Source organism: Ceratotherium simum, chromosome 18 (assembly GCF_057802395.1).
Source record: "Ceratotherium simum simum isolate JZ-2026a chromosome 18, ASM5780239v1, whole genome shotgun sequence".
In the NCBI taxonomy this organism is placed as follows: domain Eukaryota; kingdom Metazoa; phylum Chordata; class Mammalia; order Perissodactyla; family Rhinocerotidae; genus Ceratotherium; species Ceratotherium simum.
The window spans coordinates 56,484,582-56,504,210 of record NC_141917.1 but is presented as its reverse complement, the minus strand read 5'-3'; the positions used below and the strand labels follow the sequence as shown (position 1 = coordinate 56,504,210).

Sequence of the window (19,629 nt, the reverse complement as noted above, 5' to 3'; positions counted from 1 at the left end):
CCGCCCCGTCTGCGGGGCGGAAGATGCGCGGGCCGCGGCGCCGCCTTGGCAGGCACCTGCGCCAGGCACGCCAGCGAGAGGGGGGTCATCTTTGCAGGGAACTCAGGTTTAGAGGGGCGCCCCCACTCCCATGCCTGACGGAGAGGAGGCTAGGGGGACTTCGTAACTGGAGATTCAAGGGGCTACAGTCTGTCACCTTGGAGTGCGGCAGTTTTGGAAGCCAGAAGTGTCCCTGTTGCCTAAGTTTTCCCACGAGGAGAAATTTTAGCAGCACCCCCCTTGCCCCTATCTGCACCTCTGTGTCCCCTCCCACTCAGCCCCGGGTCAAGGGGACCCCAGTCTTGGGGAGCAGGGGCCAGATCCCCCAGGTCTGTGGATCACGGCTGGGCCAGAGGGAGATGAGGCTGGGGGAGCCCTGGAGAGGCCGGGAGGGCTTCCTGAAGGAAGCGAACTGCGCACAAGTTACCGCCCCTCTGACTTGGGTATCAAAGGAGATGATACCACAGACCTTCCCAAGGCCTTTGCTGACCCAGCCCTGTGACCCTCACGACCCTCCATCTCCACTCTCTGGCTGGGCTCCAGCCCTACCGCCCTCCTACCTCCTCTTCCAACAAGTACCTCTCCGCCTCACAGTCCTCGCTGTTCCCTCTGCCTCGATTGCCCTCCCCGCTTGGTCAGCTCAAACATCACCTCCTCCTAGAGGCCCTCCCTGATCCCCCTGGCGAATAGACACCGACATCGCGTCACCCTATTTGTTTCCTTTTGGCCCCTAGCTCTTGCTGAGATCCCTTCTCCCGTGAATAAGAGAGACGTGCCACGGCACCGCTCAGATGGAACAGACGGCCACGGGCACAATCCACCTGCCCCGCCCCGCCCGCACCTCGACGGTGCCGCAGCGCTGCCGCCCCGCCTGTTCTCCGCATCTCCCGCCCCCCCTTCCCAGGCTGCCTCGCTCGGGTGACGTCAGCGACCCGGTCCCCGCCGCCGCCGCATCCTCTGCGCCCGCCAGGAGCCGGCGTCCCCCGCGCTCCTCGCGCCCGGCCTGGCCATGGCTTTGGTCGCGTTGATGGCGCTCCTGCTGCTGCTGCTGCTGCAGCCTCCGCCCGCCACTCCCGCGCCGCCCGCCCGCGACCCCTTCGCCCCGCAGCTCGGGGACACGCAGAGCTGCCAGCTGCGGTGCCGCGACCGCTACCCTGGTCCGCAGCCCTCGCAGGTGAAGCGCATGCGGCGCCAGCCGGAGGACCAGTGATCTCGCCGATGGGGGAGGGGCGGGGGATATGGGCCCCTCCGTTGGGAGCGGGAGACAGGGGTTCCACGCAGGGGGAAGGGGTCGGAAATGAGGGGAGTTTCTTTCATGGGATGGCTCCCTCCTGTGGGAGAAGGGCTGGGGTCCCTTCGATGGGGGCGACCGCAGCGGTCGAGGGTGCCTCCGATGGGGATGAGGGTGTTCCTCTCTCGGAGGAGGGGCTGGGAGTCCCTCCGATGAGGTAGGGTTTGTGGATGCGGGTTCCTCCGGTGAATGCGGGGTGGGGGAGATCCCAAGGGTGGGGCGTGATGTCACCTCACGCGGGATCTGGCTGCACTCTGCTGCACAAGGACCCTCTGGGTGCCCAACCTTCCCCTCCCTCAGTCCTGACAGTCCCCTCCTCCTCCTCCTCCTCTACCCAAGCGGCTTCCACATCTTCCTCCACACCCTCCCCCCATAGCTAACAGACCACTCATAGCCTGGCCCCCACCCCGAGAGGGATCCCAATTTTGCCAGGCCCAAGGGTGACAAAACCTCCTCCTCTGAGCTCCCCCTCCTTCCTCAGTCCTGAGAAGTCCTCTCAATCTCTCCCCTCCTCCCTGGAGCCTTGTGGGGGCATTTCCCTCCATCCTTCCCAGTTTTCCAAACATTGCCCGAACCCAATGTCCTCCAGCATCGTCACACTTCTCAAGCGCTCTCCCCCCCCCTTCCTCAGAGTTAAGAGCCTCCACTAACATTCTTAGCCCCCACACCTCATCCCAATCTCCCTAGATTTGGAGGGGGAACCAAATCTTCTACCTCGTCCCCTGAGTGCTTCCAGTGCTGACCTCCCAACACCCCTCCCCCCGGTCTAAGCCCTGTGTACCCCACTCCCAGGCCGAGCTGGAGGAGGAGGAGGAGGAGGAGGAGGAGGAGGACCCCTCGGAGTCCCCGAATGAGGATGACAAGGCCGTGCTGATCAGCGCTTGCGAGCGCGGCTGCCGCCTCTTCTCCATCTGCCGGTTTGTGGCCAGGAGCTCCAAGCCCAATGCCACCCAGGCGGAGTGTGAAGCAGGTGGGGGCTGGCTGGGTGGGTTGGGAAGGGAGAGGAGGCCTGGGAAGGGCCGCCTCATCACCCCCTCCTGCCCCCCGCAGCCTGCGTGGAGGCCTATGTGAAGGAGATGGAGCAGCAGGCCTGCAGTGAGGGCTGCTGGAGCCCGAGCCCCGAGCCCGAGCCTGAGCCCGAGCAGAAGGTGGGCGCCCTCCCGCCTGTGGCCCCGGGCCCATCCCCCGCCCCTCTGTGCCTCTCCAAATCCACACTCATGTCCAAAGTCTCCTAGGCTCTCCGTTCCGTCCCAGGTCTACTGGGTGTCCTCCATCAAGCCATATCACGTTTCAGGCCTCAACTGTCATCTCTGTGACATGTGAAGTACTCCCCCTGCCACCCCCCTCCACCACCACCTTGCAAGGAGTAAATGGCAGGAAACAACCACATTTATCAGGCATTTGTCCTGGTCCAGGCCTGACCACAGCCTGCCCCAAATTTCTCATGCCACCCGGAGGCACCTGGGACTCCCATTTCATGCCCATGGAGCAACTGCCCCAGGTCACACAGGTAGGGCTATGCAGAGGTGGTATTTAAAGCCAGTGCCCCCAGGGCTTGTGACCCCCCCTCACCTCACTCATCTTCAGTGTCCTCAGAGCTGACTTTATTGAGCACCTACTGCATGCCAGGTGCTGCTGGCCTAGGTACTTTCCTTGTGATGAACAGGTGGCCACTGTCATCTGGGGGCTCAGAACTGAGGTTCAGGGCAGAGCTGCCTCCCAAGCACACACACAGTGCCCCCCCTCCCCCGGCAGAGAGGAATAATAACTGCTTGCCTGCCATAGTCCATGGGCACATCTAGGCAATGCAGCATCAGGGGAAACCGCAGGACCCGTGCTCCCAGCCCGAGACCCATGGGCTGGGATTCCCCAGAAAGCCCTTCCTCCTGCACCTGTTTTCCTCCACCTCCTCTAGGCTTTCGCTGTTCATAGAAGCACACTGCACTGTCATTCCTTCTTATTCCAAGTTCTCTCCTGACACTGTCAAAATCATAACGATGATGGTGACATTTTTAGTAATAGCAGCTACTACATATTAGGTACTTGTGCTATGCTATTGTCTAGTTGAAATCTCATAGCAACTCCATGAGGAAAGAGACTCATCCCCATTTTAGGGCTCAGAGAGGGCAATCCACTTCCCCAAGGGCACACAGCCAGCCAAATGCAGCACTGAGATCTGCGTTCATTGTATGAAGCCCTCTTGCCCCAAATCACTTAGCAAATTATGATCACAGTGAATTCTCCTGGCTCCCCTCCCATTGGGTAATGCCCTACCTTGGTGACATTTCTGTGCCTTGGGCCTCCCCTTGGCAGAGAAAGGTCCTGGAAGCTCCAAGCGGGGCCCTCTCGCTTCTGGACTTGTTGTCCACCCTCTGCAATGACCTTGTCAACTCAGCCCAGGGCTTCGTCTCCTCCACTTGGACATACTACCTGCAGACTGACAATGGGAAGGTGGTGGTGTTCCAGGTGAGGAGTTTGGCAGGGACCACACAAGAATGGTGGGTGGGTGGTCAGGGTAAGAAGGTGGGAAGCACTGGTTCTTGGCTGATGGGATGCAAAGTCTACAGGTGAGTAAGCTTCAGGCACAGCTGGATCCAGGGGTTCAGTGTCTCACTTCACCCCTTGACTCTGCTTTCCTTTGTGGTAGCTTCATTCCCAGGCAAGCACTTCCCTCCTGATAGCCGGGTGGATGCCTAAGGCTCTAGATTACAGCCTTTCTGGAGTTTTAACTCTAAGTCGGGATTTACTGATTCGCCCTGGCTGGGTCAAATGACCACCTCTCAGCCAATACCTGTGATTCTACTGGCTTGGCCTGGATCATGTTCCTACTTCAAGAGCTGGAGGATCATCAAGACAAATCGAGGGGCCCACAATAGCAGGGAACAACATCCCTGACATCACAGCCCACAGCCCCACAGGAGGGTGTTCACCCTGTCCCCAGTGGAACTAGGTACCAGCTGGGCATGGGATGATGGAGCCTGCAAGGGGCACAGAGAAGTGCTTCCCAGGGCCAAGGTGGTGCCTTTCTAAAGGGCTTCTCTGTGCTGTCTTCTTCCCGATCCAGACCCAGCCTGTGGTAGAGAGCCTGGGGCATGAGGGGGCCCATCTGCAGCGAGTGGAGGTGACCTGGCGGGGATCTCACCCTGAGGCCTTGGAGGTGCATGTGGGTAAGGCCCGAACCTACACCACTGCTCCTTCTACAGGTGGCTCCACTTCCATAAGGAGTCCTCCTGGCAAATGAACCTTCTAGGACTGGAATTTCTCTCTCTCAACTCCTGGAGTTCCTTGGTCCATCTCCCAGGATTCTGTGGTCCTTTTCCCAGGGTTCCGCGGTCCATCTCCCAGCGTTCCACGGTCCTTCTCCCAGAGTTCCGCGGTCCTCCCAGGGTTCCGCGGCCCGTCTCCAGGGTTCTGATCTATTCCAAGACTCTATGCTCCATTGCCCCAGATCCTGGCCTCTTTTCTTCTGTCCGTGGCTACTGTGGCTCTTGGGGAAAGCCTGGAGGCCACTGAGAGGTGACCTGTTTCTCAGATCCTGTAGGTCCCTTGGACAAGGTGAGGAAGGCGAAGATCCGAGTTAAGACCAGCGGCAAGGCCAAGGTGGATTCTGCTGAGCTGCAGGACAATGACTTCCTCAGTTGCATGTCCCGGTGGGTGGCAGGACACTGGGGGTGGGATGGGGCTGGGGCTGGAGGGGAGGGTCTCTCTGACCCCACTAGGGCCGCTGAGTGTGCCTGCGGGCCGCGCAGGCGCTCGGGGCTTCCTCGCTGGATCCTGGCCTGCTGCTTCTTCCTCTCGGTGCTGGTGATGCTGTGGCTGAGCTGCTCTACCCTGGTGACTGCGCCTGGCCAGCACCTCAAGTTCCAGGTGGGCGGGGCCGGGGGGAGGGGTGGGAGGAGAGGGGCTCCCTAGTCCTGGACTGGGCCGCCCTCTCTCCCATGGAGGCAGGGAGCCCTGATTTGCTGTGTGACACTGGGCAAGTTTCTTCCCTCCCCTGTGAAGTGGGGGCAACAACGTCCACCCTGAGTCGGGGTGTGCCCTGAGGCCAGGGGTGGGAAGGAGCCTTGCCTGGGTCGGGGCTCAGAGCCTGCCCTCCCCCTGCAGCCCCTGACCCTGGAGCAGCACAAGGGCTTCATCGTGGAGCCAGACTGGCCCCTGTACCCTCCCCCATCGCACGCCTTTGGGGACAGCCCCCCACCCTACAGGCTGAAGCTGGACCTGACCAAGCTGTAGGCCTCCGGCTGCCGGGCACTGCCAAGCGCAGGGGCTCCTCGGGTCCCCCTTGCCCTGCACTCAGGAGTCCAGGCCAGGGGGCGACCACTCTTGGGCTCCCCTACCCCCAAATCCTTCTCTCTGCAGGCCCGCCCCTCCCCCCTGGGTCCTGGGGTCGCTAGGGGGGATCTGGCCTTGGTTCCTCCCTGCCCCCTCCTCAGAGCGTGCTCTTTCTGGCTTCTATTGTGCAGCTTCTTGAGTATTGAGCCCCACTTTCCTCCTCCCTCCTCTCTCCCCTCTCTGGGGGGGCTGAGGCCTCAGGGAAGCCGCCTTGTGCTAGGGCTCCCTGCTTTTCCCCACCCCACCTCTGGAGATCCCAGCCTAGGAGAGGAGGTCCCCGTGAGCGGAGGCGGTGGGCAGCGCTGAGGCTGGGGCTGCAGCTGGGGGGTTGGGAGGAATAAACGGTGTATATAAAAGGCGTCTGGACCCAGCCTGCTTCCGTTTGTCTTTCCGTCTGCCCTTGAGGGAGTGGCCTGAGCATGGCCGTGACCCCTGCCCACCAGGCCCTTTTGGAGATGGGGGAAGCCCCGGGAACTCCCTGTGGCTCAAGGGGTGCAGACCAGCTGCCACCTGGAGGGACAGCCCCTCTGCTGCCCAGCCCACGTCTCACTCCTGACCAGGGGTGTCCCTGGAAAAGTGGCCTGTGCCACCTGCCTGGCCGGGTGGGTCAATGCCCCATCCTGCCCTCCCCCACCGTGTCTTTCCTGTGAAATGGACAGTTCGCCTCTTGAAGAGGATGGTTGTTAATTTTGTGGCCGTCTGGCTTCCATCCCCCTTTCTTTTGGCAATGGAGCTCCGCCCCATTGGGGGCAATTTCAGGGCACTGACCGTGGGCCCTCTCCCCTTCTCTGGCCGAGGGGTCCAGCCTTGACATTCCCACCGTGCAGTTGGCGCTGGAGAGGAGTCTTGCAGCACAGGGCAGCCTGCCCTGGCTCTCTGTCCTCCCTGTCCTCTCTGCAGATCCCTCAAGAGCCTGAGAGCCTCCCAATCGATCCCCTTGTAGTTATGTCTTCGAGAGTTGTTTCTGTTGCTGAAACCAGAGGTTCCTGGCTGGCGGGGGCCTCATCTCCTGGGGAGAGTTCAGGATGAGGGGCGTGGTGGTCAACGGGGCGAGGTTTCCAGGGGCTGATGGAGGCCTGTGGGCGACGGGGGTGGGTGGGGGAAGGCGAGTTAGAGGGAGCTCGGGGGGGCTGGGTATAAGCTCCTCCACCTTCACCCGCCCTGTGTCCCAGGAGGTTGATCCACTTGGGCCCTCCACCTTCTGACAGAGTCAGCCAGGGGCGGGAGCTTGGTGGCAAGCGCGGGCAGGAGGCGGGAGGAAGAAGCGGGAGAAGTCAGGGTGTTTATCTCCTGGTGTCCCTCCCTGCATTCACCAACCCGAGGCCACAGGCGGCCCCTCCCTCTCTGTGAGCCTGCAGCCTGGACCGGGTAACACCCCCACTGTCGCGCACCCTGCGTGCACCTGTCAGGCCCCCAAACCTGACTGCACCTTCGACAACAGCCTCGGTATTGCACCTCTCCTGGATCGTCCGCTCCGAGCAGACCCCGCCTGATACCATGAGCAACTGGGTTCAACGCACAGGCAACATGGGCCCCCCGGCTGTCATTCTGGACCCCGCATGGGGTTTCAGGGTAGCTTCTAGGAACGTCGCCAGGAGTGAGACCTAGGCAGAAGTAAGAAGCAAGGCCAGGCCAGTGCTGCCCAGTAGAACTTTCTGCAATGACAGAAACTGTGTGCACCACCCCCAGCCACACGGTACTCCAGAGCCCTTGCCATGTGGCTAGCGTGACCCAAGAACTGCGTTTCTCATTTTATTTGGTTTGAGCTGGTGGGCCTTTAGGGTTTTCCTCAATGTTTTTATGGTGGTAAAATATATGTATCATATAAAATTTGCCATCTTAACCAGTTTTTAAGTGTACAGTTCAGTGGCGTTAGGTCCATCTACTGTGTGGTGTGACCATCACCACTATCCATTCAAATGGCTACCGTAGCTGCTCAGTCCAGCTGAAGAGGACCCTGGTCATCCTTTCCCTGCATCCCCACCCTGCCCCAGCCTCCCCACCTCAGCGGCTCTGGACACCTGCACAGTGTCTGGACTGTCCCCTGTCCTCGCTCCACCGTGTCCCATCAGCAGGGCCTGTCCCCTTGGCCTCCAGCCCACATGTTGCTCTTTATCTTCATGGCAACCTCCAAGGTCCAAGCTGCCACCACCTCCCACGACAGCGCTCGCCTCCTCTCGGGGCTCCCTGCTTCCCCTCCAGCCACCCTTTAGCTCCATGCAGCAGCTGGGAGCTGTCCATATAAAGCAAATTTGAACCCATACATCACCCCCTTCCGGAATTTACTGCTGCCATGAGGAGCCCAAACATCCACATGTAGCAACAAGGTCCCCCATGATCTGGCCCCACTAACATCTACAACCACCTCTACAGAGGCTCTGCTGCTCACTTACTATGCTCCAGCCACACAGGTTCCCTCTGGATTCCTCAAGCCTACTTTGTTCCTTCCAGCCCCAGGGCCGGCCTTTGCACTTACATTTCCCTCTGCCAGGAACACCCTCGCAGCCCTGCTCTGCCCAAGTTCTCGACTAAAAGGGCTTCTCCTCAGTAGAAGACATCCCAGCCTCCCCCAACTGGGCCAGCATCCCCTGTTATACCCATGTTCAGCTCTCTGTCCATCTTCTCTGCACTTACCACATTTATAGTTGATTAATAATTATTTGTTTCAACAGTGGCATAACATAATTTTATAAGCTCCATGAAGGCAGCTCCCACAGGTCTCATACACAACCTGGCGTGGAGCAGGTGATCAGTAATTATTTTTGCTTGGGTGTCTCCTGGTTTCCCTCTCAGACCCCAGAAGCAGCCTCACCTGGTCAAGTCCATTCCCTATGTGGGGTCAGATCTTGTCCCTCCCCTGCTGACCCCCCATGACTCCCTGTTGCCCTCGGACACCACCTAATTTCCTCTGCTTACCTTTTAAGGGCTTTTAATCTCACCAAGCTGGCAGCCACCTCTCCTGTCACGTCCCTCTCACCTTTTGGTCTGGAGACAAAATGAGCTCCATCCTCACTGTTTCCTGCAGTAACATCAATGGTCCAGCCTCTGGGCCTTTGCTACAGCTGCTCCTTCTGCTCAGAATGCTGTCATGTACTTGCTAGGAATCTACCCTGCACCCAGCACCCTGTTCTTCCTTCCTAATAGGACTGTGATTTGGTCTGATCAAACCTATGTGGCTCAGGGGAAGTTGAGCAGCATGATCCAAGCCTCCTCAAATATTAGTGGGATTGACTGGGGGACAGACATGCCCTGTTGACTGCAGTTGTTGAGCTGAGAAGATGTGAGTCTGGAACTCCCAAGGGCCATTTGTCACCACAACGACAGAGCCAGCCAGAGGGATGGAGAGAGACAGTGTCTTCATACCATTGCTGGAAGTCCTGGATCAAGCTGTGCCTGAAGTCCATACTGTCCCTTGATTTTTGGCTTAAGCCAGTTTGCCTTGGGCTTCTTGGGGCTGATCTCTGTTTCTTTGTCCTTGCTCCCCTCTCTCAAGACTAAACCCCAAGGGCAGAATGTTTTGTTTGTCTGTCTGTCTGCTGCTGTGTGTCTAGTGCATTAATTCTTTTTTTTTTTATAATTTTATTTATTTATTTTTTCCCCCAAAGCCCCAGCAGATAGTTGTAGGTCATAGCTGCACATCCTTCTAGTTGCTGTATGTGGGACGCGGCCTCAGCATGGCCAGAGAATCAGTGCGTCGGTGTGCGCCCGGGATCGAACCCGGGCCGCCAGCAGCGGAGCGTGCACACTCAACCGCTAAGCCACAGGGCCGGCCCTAGTGCATTAATTCTTTTTTTTTTTTTTTTTTTGTGAGGAAGATCAGCCCTGAGCTAACATCCATGCTAATCCTCCTCTTTTTTGCTGAGGAAGACTGGCTCTGAGCTGACATCTATTGCCAATCCTCCTCCTTTTTTTCCCCCAAAGCCCCAGTAGATAGTTGTATGTCACAGTTGCACATCCTTCTAGTTGCTGTATGCGGGACATGGCCTCAGCATGGCCGGAGAAGCGATGCATCGGTGCGCGCCTGGGATCCGAACCCAGGTTGCCAGTAGCAGAGCACGTGCACTTAACCGCTAAGCTACGGGGCCGGCCCTAGTGCATTAATTCTTGAAGCCCTGGTGACCAGCCCAGGGCTGGGCCCAGAATAGATGCCTCATAGATGTGGAACGAATACTGTCAGGTGGTGAAGGTAGAAACCATGAGCACTGTGGGTGTGTGGAGAGGGGAGGTGTCCCCTCCAAGAAGGTGGTGAGTGATGGCTGCCTGGAAGAGGTGGCAGCTGACCTGGGCCCTGAGGGATGGACAGAAGCTGGGGAGAAGGGACAGTGTCCTAGGCGCACGAGTGTGTATGTTGGAGGTGTGGGTGTGCATTCAGAGAAATGCAATGCCCACTTGCATCACTCACCTTTCGGAGGGCTTCATGGGGGTAAGGGCTCCGAGTGCCAAGCGAAGGCCTTTGGGCTCCTCTGCCCAGTAACTCTTGGCTCCTTCTGGAGTCTCAGGAGAGAGAGGGCCCTTGGCCTCCATCTGGGGCTTCTCCCAGGGGCGGGGCCGGCAGATGTGGCCTTTGGAGGAGCCCTGCCTCACACAGCTCTCTAAGCCTCAGTTTCCTTCTCTGACCTCCCCTCAGCTCTGGGAGGCATCTGGGAAGCTGCCTCCTCCGCCGCTTCCTCCTGCACCGGAGGAAGATCTGATGGAGGGTGGGTGGCTGGCTGGCGTCATGGCAACAGGCAGGATCACCCAGGTGTCTGGGTAGCTCAGGGTTGCCACGGCAACCAGAGGTCCTGGTTCCCTGGTGATAGGCCTGAGTTCTGGGCCCAGGGGCTGTAACCTGCTGAGGAAGGGAGGGAGGGAGCAAGAGGTCCCTGGCAACACTGCGTAAAGACTTGGAGGGAAGGATGGGGACTCATGTTTTTCCCTTCTGCAGGGGGATGTTCAGGCCAGGCACCAGCTGGAGGCTGCCCAGGTGCCTGCTTGGGCCAGGTGTGAGCCCAACGGGAAGCTGAGGCCTTCAGGGGTCCAGCATCACATGATGCTTCCCACCACCCCCTTCGCACCCAGTTCTGCCAGGCTCCACACGACTCCTGGCACTTTCCCTCCTCAGGGTTCCCACACAGGCTGTTCCCTCTACCTGGAAGGCTCTGCTCTCTTCCTGGCCACCTCTTCAGCCTGAATGTCCCTCCCTGACCTCCTGGCTCAGCCTAGCCCCCCTAAGTCACTACACCCCAACTCAAGCCTCTATCATGTTGACAATTAAGTTATTGCTCCTTTGCTTGTGTGATGATTGGTTTAATAAATATCCGCTCTGCCAGATGGGATGCACTTGCAGTCTCAGTCACAGCTGTGTCCCACACACTGAGGTGGCTGCTCTCAATACATCTTTGTCAAAACTTTCCTTCCTTGCTCCAAGCCTTGCCCATGTCACCCCAGCCAATGTGGTCTCATCTCTGTCCCTCAGGCTCTTTCTGGCACCAGGCTTGAGTCCTACACATTACTGCCACACGGAATGTTCTGGAACATTCTGGGCCCTCCCACAATGTTCTGGAATGTCCCGGAACATCCTAGAACATTCTGTTCCGTGCTTTTATTAAAGCTGGGACATCACCTCCTCAATGAGGCTCTCCTGTTAGGAGACTAAACTGACTAAAGCAGTCCATCCCCCCTGGTCACTCTTAGCCATTTAGTTGTCACCATCTGGAAAGGCCTCAGTCATTGATAGGTTTATGTGTCTCAGGTTTGTCTTTCCCACTCGAATATACATTCTGGAACATTCTGGAACATGAGGGCAGGGATCTTGTCTGGTGTGTTTACAGTCGAATCTCCAGCACCTGGCGCACAGCAGATGTGTAATAAGTGCGTGTTGATTGAATGGAGGGGGCAGTGATGAGAGAGGAGGTGGTGATGAACTCCAGGGTCAGACAGCTTTGACACTTTCCTCCTGGGACCTCGGGCAAGTTATTTACTTCCCCGAGCCCCAGTCTTTCTTTTTAATTGAGGTGTACTTTATAAATAGCATTGTGCACCCATTTTCACTGTACAACTCCATGAAGGTTTACACTCATGTGACCCAGATGCAGAGCACCCACAGCTCCCAGGGGCTCCCTCGTGTCCCCTTCCAGTTGGTCACTCCTCAGAGGTAGCCCCATGTCTGACCTCTACCACCTTGGCTCTATCTGACCTATTTTTGTTTATTTTTTAATAAATCAGCTTTAATGAGGCATAATTGATATCCAGTAACGCAATCATTTTTTGCACCCAGTTCAATGAGTTTTAACAAATGGAAACCCCTCTGTTTCCCCATAATCAAGATATAGAACATTTTCATCACCCTAAGTCCCAGTGCCCCTTTGTGGTCAATGGCTTCCCTCCCTGATGATCTGCCCCAGGTGGGTCCTGGCCCAACCTGTATCACCATAGACTAGTGTGGCCTGTTTGCACACTTCGCATCAATTGAATCATGATGTGTGTCCTCTTTGTGCCTGCTTCTCTCTCACAGTGTCAGGGAGCTCACCTGTGGGGTGCAGGGAGCAGTGGGCCATTCTTTTTCCTCGCTGCATAGTATCCCATTGTGTGAATATGTCACTGTTTATCCGTCGACCTGTTGATGGACCTTTGGGCTGTTTCCAGTTTGGGGCTGTTATGACCATTTGTGTTTACATTTTTTGGTGAAACCATGTCCTCCTTTCTGTTGGATAAATATCTGTGGTGGGTTGAATGGTGTCCTCACCCTGCCTCAATTCACGTCTACCTGGAACCTCAGAATGTGACCGTACTTGGAAATAGAGGGTTTGCAGGTGTAATTTACTTAAGAATCCAGATGAGATCAAACTGGATTAGGGTGGGTCCCAAATCCAGTGAGAGTGTCTTGGTAAGAGACAGAAACGAACACACAGAGACACAGAGAAGAAGGCCGTGTGAAGATGGAAGGAGCGAGTGGAGTGACGCAGCCACAGGCACAAGACTGCAGACAACACCGGAAGCTGGGAGAGCGGCATGATTCTCCCGCAGAGCCTCCAGAAAGAACCAACCCTGCCAATGTCTTAATTTCAGACTTCTGGCCTCCTGAACTATGAGAGAATAAATTTCTGTTGTTTTAAGCCATTCGCTTTGTGGTCATTTGTTACGGCAGCTCCAGGACACTAACACAATGCCCAAGGGTAGAACTCGAGGCCACAGAGTGTATAAACATGCTCCTTCAGCAAATATTGCCAAATGGCTGTCCCATGTGGTTGTACCAGTTGACCCTGCCACCAGCTGAGTGTGAGAGCCACAGCTTGTTCATCCCTACATAGGGATCGTAAGAACCGTTCCCTTTCCTTCAGGACTATGGAGAGAATACAACGGAATGCACAGTTCTGGGCATTGAAAACATTCCGTGCCAACATTCAAACTCGGCTCCATCTGTCTTCAACCTTAGGTCTTTCTGCTCGTCCCCAGGATGAGTCACACACAGGGAACTCAGGATGAGGACCCTTGCCTCATCCTGGGGCTAGTGAGAGCTGGGTTCTGGGGTGATGGTGGGGACACTGGGAGGCCCAAGAGAGGCCATGGGGCTAGAGGTGACTAAGACAAGCCAGAGCAGAGTCAGCCCAGGAAAACCTCATTCATTCATTCATTCTTTCATTCACCAACAAATTTGCTGCCAGTTGATGCTGGATATAGGAGGCTGGGACCCTGGCAAAGCCCCCATCTGGACACAGGTGGGCAGCCAGGCTGGGCAGAGGGGAAATGGGAGCTCTGTTGGGCAGCCAGGAAGGCTTCCTGGAAGCGGGGACCTGCAGTGGGTACAAAGAATGTGGGAGGATGCACAGGGACCACTCTGACCTTCCTTCTGCCATTCCTGAGTGTATGAGTTTCCTGCTGCTAACGTAACAAATGACCTCAAACTGAGTGGCTTAAAACAATAGAAATTCATTCTCTCACTGTCCTGCAGGCCAGAAGTCTGAAATCAAAGTGCTGGCAGGGCGCTTACTCTGAAGGCTCCAGGGGAAGCTCCTTCCTCACCTCTTCCAGCTCAGCATCCCAAGCGTTCCTTGGCTCCTGGCAGCATCACTCCAACCCCTGCTTCTCTTGTCACATGACTTTCTCTCACTGTTTGAATTTCCTTCTTCTTATAAGGCCACCAGTCATTGGATTTAGGCCCCCCCTCCAGGATGATCTCATCTTGAGATCATCACCTTAGTTACATCTGCGAAGACTCTTATTCCAAAAAAGGCCATATTTCGAGGTTCCAGGTGGACATGTCTTTTGGGGGGACACCATTGAACCCAGGGCACTGAGAATGTTTGTTCAGTGCTCGGGGGCAGGCTTGTCTTTGTCTTGTGTGGCACGTGTGCCGGTGCCCACCACAGGGTCTGGTGCCCAGGAGGCTGTCCATGAGTGCTTGTTGAATGCCTGGATGAAAGAAAGGAAGAAGGGAGCCAGTGTGGGCGCTGGAGAGGGTGTGAGCCTCGGGGTCAGAGTGGTCAGAGAGAATGGGGGTCCCATTTCCGGCTCCTGAGCCTTGGCAAGCCACTTCCGCTCTCTGAGCGTCACTTTCCCCACTCTGCAAGGTTGTCGTGAGGACAAGGGGCAAAGTCTGCGTGTCACCGAGCATGCAGTAGGACCCTAGGAGGTGTAGCTGGGGTCCGGGGGGAGGGTTGGGGAGGGCGCCCCAGGTTGGTAATGTTCTAGACTACAGGTAAAGTTAGAGATGGTGGACCCACTGCAGACCTGACTTCAAGGGGGCGCTGGAGATGCTGCTGGCTGGGGTGACAGCCAGAGAGCAAGATCAAGGGTAACTGTGTTTATTTGTCACTGAGCCCTGCTCACGTCCTGGAAGGAGTGGCCTCTAGGTCCCTTCTTTTATTTTCATTGAGGTGAGACTCACATAATGTAAAACTCACCATTTTAAAGTGCACAATTCAGTGGCATTTAGCACATTCACAGTGTTGTGCAATCATCACCTCTATCTAGTTCCAGGACATTCCCATCATCCCCAAAAGGAGACCCCATCCCCATGAGCAGTCACTCCCTATCCCCTCTCTCCCAGCCCCTGGCAACACTAATCTGCTCTCTGTCTCTGTGGATTTGCCTGTTCTGGACATTTCACGTAAATGGAAACATACAAAAGGTGACCTTTTGTGTCTGGTTTCTTTCACTCAGTATAATATTTTTGAGGTTCATTCCTGTTGTAGCGTGTATCAGAGCTTCATTCCTGTTTATGGGTGAGTACTATTCCGCGGCGTGGGTGGACCGCACTGTGTTTATCCATTGATCAGCTGATGGACACTGGAGTTGTTTCTACCTTTTGGCGATTGTGACTAGTGCTGCTGTGAACACAAGCACACACATATTTGTTTAAACACCGACTTCTCTTCTCTTGGGTATGCACCAATCTTACAGATGAGAAAGCTGAGGCTGGGAGGGGGGTGAGTCAGTGGTCAAGAGAGTGAATTTGGAATGAGGTGAGATTTGGATCTGGTCTGAGGTTGGGCTCTGCCGGACACTCACATGTGACCTTGGGCCTGAGGAGCTACCAGGACCCCTGGTTCACAAGAAGAAGCCCCGGGAGGACCTGTTGTGAGCACTTGGTCTGTATCAGCTATTACATTATTAATAATAATAATGGGGGAAGCTGGGACTCCTCCTCTTGCCCAGAGCCCACTCCCAAGGGGTATCAGTCAGCGGGGCCTGCTTTGCCCCCCACCTCCACATGAGGTCTCCCTGAAGTTGGCTCACCTCTAGATAGCAGTCCTGGCCCTGTCTGGCTGTGGACTGGCATCTGCTCCCAGCAGCCCAACTGAGGTGGGGGTCCCCAAGAGCTGCCTCTGACTCAGCCTCTCACACAGCCCGCTCCCTAAGGGTCTGGAGCCCAAAGCCCTCCCTGTGTGACTGCAGAAGCCCCTCACCTTCTCTGCATTTGACCTTCTCAGCTATCCAGGTCTCGGCCCTTAGCAGCTGTGGAGGCGGGAGTGGGAGTAAGGAATGCAGAATTGGTGATTCTTTTCTTGGGGACAATTAGTGGCCCACGGTGCATACACTGTGGGCATCTGAGTCTGGCTCAGAGCCTTTTTGGAAGAAGGGGGACTAATTCTTACCAAGGGAAGGATTGAGTTCATTCCCATTTCACAGACATGGAAACTGAGACCCAGAGAACCTAAGAGTTATTGCCCAGCCAAGAGTCACAATGATTCGTTCATGCATCATGTATCTAGCTAACGTGTCAGGTGCTGCCTGGGGCTCTGCGGAGCCAGGAGGAAAACAGAGTCCCCGTTCCTTGGGGAGTTGACATTCTAGGAAGTGGATGGAATGGTAAGCAAGAAAAGGAAACGCATGACAGTTCCTCAGAAAGTTCCTCATAGAGCTACCCTGTGACCCAGCACTTCCACTCCCAGGTATGTGCCCAAGAAAAGTGAAAACAGGGATGCAAACAGATATTCGTGCACGCATGTTCACAGCAGCACTGTTCACAATCGCTAGAAGGGCAGCAACCCAGATGTCCACCAATGGATGAATGAAGAAACGAAACATGGTCCATCCCTACTGTGGATAATATTAGGTCATGAAAAGGAATGAAGCACTGATAGATGCTACAATGTGGATGAACCTCGAAAACATCAGGCTAAGTAAAATAAGTCAGACCGAGAGGGACACATATTGTATGTTTCCATTTATATGAAACATCCAGAATAGGCAAATCCATAGAGACAGAAGGCAGATGAGTGGTTGCCAAGGGCTGGGGGAGGGGAGTGGGGAGTGACTTCTAATAGGTATAGGGTTTCCTTTTGGGGTGATGGAAATGTTCTGGAACTAGATAGAGGTGATGGTTGCATGACATTGTAAATGCACTAAATGCCATTGAATTGTACTCTTTAAAATGGTGAATTTTATAGTATGGAAATTATATCTCAATTTAAAACAAACAAAATGAAAATACAGAGCTTGTTAAAGGGGGAGAAAAATCAAGCAAGGCTGGGGAAGAGTGGGTGTGGGAGAGGGGACGTAGTAATGCCAGCAGCTGGCATGGACTTAGGGCCTCCTGCCTGAGCTGTCCTGAGTGCTGTATGTTGTTTATTTCATCCTGGCCTCTGCTCTGTCCCTCAGGGACATTTTAAAGATGGGGAAACTGAGGCAGCAAGAGCCAGAGCAAACCGCTTGAGGCTTCGCAGCTCGTAAGAGGTGGATGCAGATTAAGGGGAATAGCACAGATAGTGAGCATTGATTAGATGTTGGCCTATCTAATGTATAGAGAAGCACAGGGAGGCCCCCTGGGAGCACCAGCAGCTTGCTCTGAGGCCACTCAGTGGTGAAGGGCAGACACGGTGGACGCCGGCCTCAGCATGAGGCCACGGGAAAGCAATGCATCCCCTCGTCCCCAGGCCTCAATATCTTCCTCTGTAACACCTCAGGGTTACAAGGAGGCCTCTGAGCTCCAACCTGGGGCTGTGAGTCCCACAGCTGGTCTAGAGCAGAGGAGCAGGTGGCGAGGCCCCTGCCTCTGGGAGAGCCATGCCAGCTGTGGGCCAGATGGTGGCCAGGCCTGCGGACACTGCCTGCTGTGTCCCTGCCTGCAGGCTCCGCCAGATCGCGGGTCATCATTATTGGATGAGGATGTGCAGGAACCGTCACCGCCCTCCAGGACCTCCACCTGCCCGTGCCCCATCCCAGTTATGACAGCTGCTCCGTCTCAGGCCAAGAACCCTAGGGACAGTCCCTGGCCTTGCTCTGCCTCATCCCCGCGTCTCCTGTTGGCTCCACCTGCAAAGTGCATCCCAGCTAGGACCACCTCCCACCCCCCACCCCACCCCCCGGCTACCACCCTGGGGCAAGCCCCATCATTTGGCCTGGAATATTTGCCTAGGTAATGTCCCTAATTCAAGATATTGCCCCTGGTTCTTCACGTTGGTAATGTTCTCTCTGCTCACAAGCCCCTTTTCTCTCCTCATTTCACGCACAGTGGTCCACAAGGCCCTCCATGACCTAGGTGACCCCTTGTTGCAGCTCACCCATCTTCTTCTCCCCTCTCCCTCACTTTTCCCTGCCAGACAACACTCCAGGCATTCGCCTGCCTCAGGGCCTTTGCACTGGTTGCCCTGTGCCATGTGATCTTGGAGCACCTAGTGTGTCCACAGCACCGTGTGTCTGCAGTGTGCTATACATGAGCACACAGCGGAGGCCCAGTGAACCTCTTCTTGCTCTTCTTTGGCTGTGTGTCTGTGTTTGACGTGTGGGTCGAGTCTGGGTGTTTATGAAGTGTGCGTGCATGTGGATGCCATTGACTGCCACAGTATGTGGGGCGGGCGTGTGAGCTGTACGTCTCTGCTGAGCGGAGTTTGATGCCTGCATGTAGTTCATCTGGAACAAAGGCTCCAGCGGCGGGCCGACTGCAGGTGGGTGAGGGTGTGTATGCAGAGTTTGCTGGAACTCGAGCTGCTCAGGCACTCATGCATTCAACAGTTATTGAGTGCTTATTGTGCGCTAGAGAGGTCAGGAGGGCCGCCCTTTAGCACCTGTTATCTATCAACTTGTACAATGTCAACTCCTGAGCGTTTTACACAAATGATTGAGCACCTACTGTCCGCCTGGCCCTCTGCTGGAGATGGATCAGTTGGGTCTGGTTCTATCCGCAGGAACCCACCGAGGCAGGCCCCTCGCTCCCTTCTCTGGGGTCTCCAGACCCATGTCCATCCCCTTCTCCCAACACTGACTGCAGGGAGGGCTCTGAGCCCTGTCTGGACGCTTGGACCCTGCCCGAGGCTGCACGAGGGAGAGTTTTCCAACTCAGAGGGTGAAAGAATAAATGGGCTCAAGGCTGGACAGAGGATCCCAGGAGTTTGGACACTTCCAGGGCAGAGATTCTAGTTTTTCAGTGGGTTAGGGGTAGGGGGTGACCTTGAAGGCTCTGGAAGCTTTACAGAGACCTTGTTGGCCCTGGGCTCCATGGGGTCCAGAGCAGAGAGGGAGGCAACAAGGGAGAGGAAGAAAGGAAGGAAGAAGAGCAAAGAAAAAAAAAGAAGGACACAGATGCAGGACTCTGAGCCCTGACTGAAAATTGGGGTATTTGGGGGGCTGGAGCTTGGGGATCCAAGGGGTTGGGCCTGGTGGAATGGACTTTGGGGGTGTAAACATGGGTTTGAAGGGTCCGCCGGCAAGGATTTGGGGGAATGGGAGTTGGAATTTGAGCAGATGATGGGGGAGATAATCTGAGGGCAGGGGCTTTGGGGTGCGAGGACCAGAATTGTGGGGGAAGCAGGAGGTTTGGGGCTCTGATGGCAGATGATTGGGGTCTGAAGGTGGAGGGTCTTGGGTGTGAAGGTGGAGGCTAGGACAGGGCAGGGTTGGAAGTCTGAGGCCTGGGCGCTGGGTGAGTTCCGATGTCTGAGGGAGGTCTTGGGGAAGGAGTGACCCTGGGAGGGGGAGGGGAGGTTCTCAGAGCTCTTGCCCCTCCTCCCATCTCGGCCCCTTCCCTCCCTCTTCCCAGACCAGACCCCACCCCAAACCTGCCGCACTTGACTATCCTGCTTGTCCCTACTCCTAACCCCGCTTCCCCCTCCACCCACTCTTCCCCGTCCCACCTTCTCCTCACTCCCCTTCACAGGCCACGCCCCCACCTCGCCCGCTGCCTTTGCCCCGCCCTGTCTTGAGCCAGTCCCCGCCCCCTCCATAGCCATGCCCCCTCCCCTCCGCCCTGTCTCGCCAATCCCCTGCCCCTCCTCAGATCCGACCCTGCCCCTCGTCCCAGCCTCCACCACTCGCTCCAGGCCTTCCCACCCTCTCCTCTCAGCTGAACGGGCCCCTGCCTGGCTCCACCCACTCACAGACTCCGCCCCCTCCCCGACAGGACCCTCCCTCCCTCAGAATCGGCCCCTCCTCACCCCCAGGCCCCGCCCCTCCCCTCCCATCAGTAGAGCTGGCTCCTGCCTTCGCTCGGCCCCGCCCAAGAACAGGCCCCGCCCCTCAGGCTCGGCCCCCCGCCCACCGCCCAGGGT

General features: G+C 56.4%; 1 protein-coding gene across 4 annotated transcripts; it reads left to right on the top strand.

The window, feature by feature from the left end:
* Positions 1-976: 976 nt before the first annotated feature.
* TMEM59L (transmembrane protein 59 like) lies at positions 977-6,025 on the top strand. Of its 4 annotated transcripts, XM_087443479.1 has the most exons (9): positions 977-1,213; positions 2,123-2,300; positions 2,381-2,478; positions 2,625-2,840; positions 3,644-3,796; positions 4,395-4,497; positions 4,863-4,980; positions 5,080-5,197; positions 5,435-6,025. In XM_087443479.1, the coding sequence occupies exons 1-9, from the start codon at positions 1,049-1,051 to the stop codon at positions 5,561-5,563; spliced, it is 1,278 nt and encodes a 425-aa protein (XP_087299605.1). In that variant the 5' UTR covers positions 977-1,048; the 3' UTR covers positions 5,564-6,025. The 4 variants fall into 4 exon arrangements, with proteins under 4 accessions (XP_087299605.1, XP_087299607.1, XP_087299606.1 ...); XM_014781716.2 differs by lacking the exon at positions 2,625-2,840 and having other exon boundaries at positions 983-1,213; XM_087443481.1 differs by lacking the exons at positions 2,381-2,478; positions 2,625-2,840 and having other exon boundaries at positions 980-1,213; positions 3,726-3,796.
* The last annotated feature ends 13,604 nt before the right edge of the window (positions 6,026-19,629 follow it).

What these genes read in the sequence shown, in the direction of transcription:
- TMEM59L (XM_087443479.1), top strand. Translation starts at nt 1,049, where the DNA reads ATGGCTTTGGTCGCGTTGATGGCGCTCCTGCTGCTGCTGCTGCTGCAG. An exon ending in AGCCTGAGCCCGAGCAGAAG is followed by an intron (nt 2,479 to 2,624) that starts GTGGGCGCCCTC and finishes ATCACGTTTCAG; the next exon opens with GCCTCAACTGTCATCTCTGT. An exon ending in AACTGCCCCAGGTCACACAG is followed by an intron (nt 2,841 to 3,643) that starts GTAGGGCTATGC and finishes TCCCCTTGGCAG; the next exon opens with AGAAAGGTCCTGGAAGCTCC.